The following is a 762-nucleotide window of genomic DNA, read 5'->3' as shown; positions in this document are numbered from 1 at the left end:
TCACTCCCAGTATGATCCCAGTCACTTCCAGTCACTCCCAGTATGATCCCAGCTGCCTCCAGCACCATTCCAGTTGTTCCCACTACCAACCCAGTCCCTCCCAGCAGGATGCCGTTCGCTCCCAGCACGGTCCCGGCTGCTCCCAGCCAAAATCCTCCTCCTTTGGAGACATCCTTTGGGCCCCACAGAAAAGGGGTCCCTCCACCCCCATCCCAGCCCATTCCCATTCCCATTCCCATTCCCATTCCCATTCCCATTCCCATTCCCATTCCCATTCCCATCCTCACCCGGGCGTCCGCGTTCTGCGTGGCCTCCCGGATCTTGGCCACCCACTCGCTGAGCTCCTCCTGCGTGTCCGCGGCCACGTCCAGGGATTGGGCGGCGTGGGACATCTGCTGGGAATGGATGGTGAAGACAAATGGTTTGGAGCTCCTCCCGTCTTTGGAGATCACTACAAGGACACCAGAGGGGGGCTTTACTCGGAGGCATTCCCAAGGGATGGCTCTGTGGAGCAAACGAAACCTCAGCGGTCCCCCCAGCCCCTCCAGGCACCCCCAGCGCCTCCTCCGGCGAAGATCCCGAGTTTTTTTAACGTATGGATTCGGCTTTCCACGCTGAAACGCGCTTGGAGCCAGGGGGAAATGTCCCCTGGATCATCCGGATGTCCCAACTCCTCGGAATTCCCCCCCAAATTGGCTCCAACCTTGGAATTCCCCCCAGATCAATCCCAATCTCTGAATTCCCTAAATCAGTCCCAACCTC

At 58.9% G+C, this 762-nt stretch overlaps 1 protein-coding gene across 1 annotated transcript in view; it reads right to left on the bottom strand.

Annotated features, from left to right (window-relative positions):
* Positions 1-762, bottom strand: part of LOC113981350 (1-phosphatidylinositol 4,5-bisphosphate phosphodiesterase gamma-1-like) — a gene marked incomplete at its 3' end in the record, with an annotated part of 28,217 nt that overhangs the window by 5,007 nt on the left and 22,448 nt on the right. The window contains exon 25 of the mRNA XM_027708698.1: positions 288-451. Within this exon, the coding sequence (XP_027564499.1) occupies positions 288-451 (164 nt within the window). The remainder of the gene's footprint in view (positions 1-287; positions 452-762) is intronic.

The sequence above is a fragment of the Neopelma chrysocephalum genome, unplaced genomic scaffold (assembly GCF_003984885.1).
Source record: "Neopelma chrysocephalum unplaced genomic scaffold, ASM398488v2 Primary Assembly neopelma1_96491, whole genome shotgun sequence".
NCBI classification, from domain to species: Eukaryota; Metazoa; Chordata; class Aves; order Passeriformes; family Pipridae; genus Neopelma; species Neopelma chrysocephalum.
The sequence above is the reverse complement of the archived record's forward strand: the minus strand, read 5'-3'. Positions and strand labels throughout refer to the sequence as shown.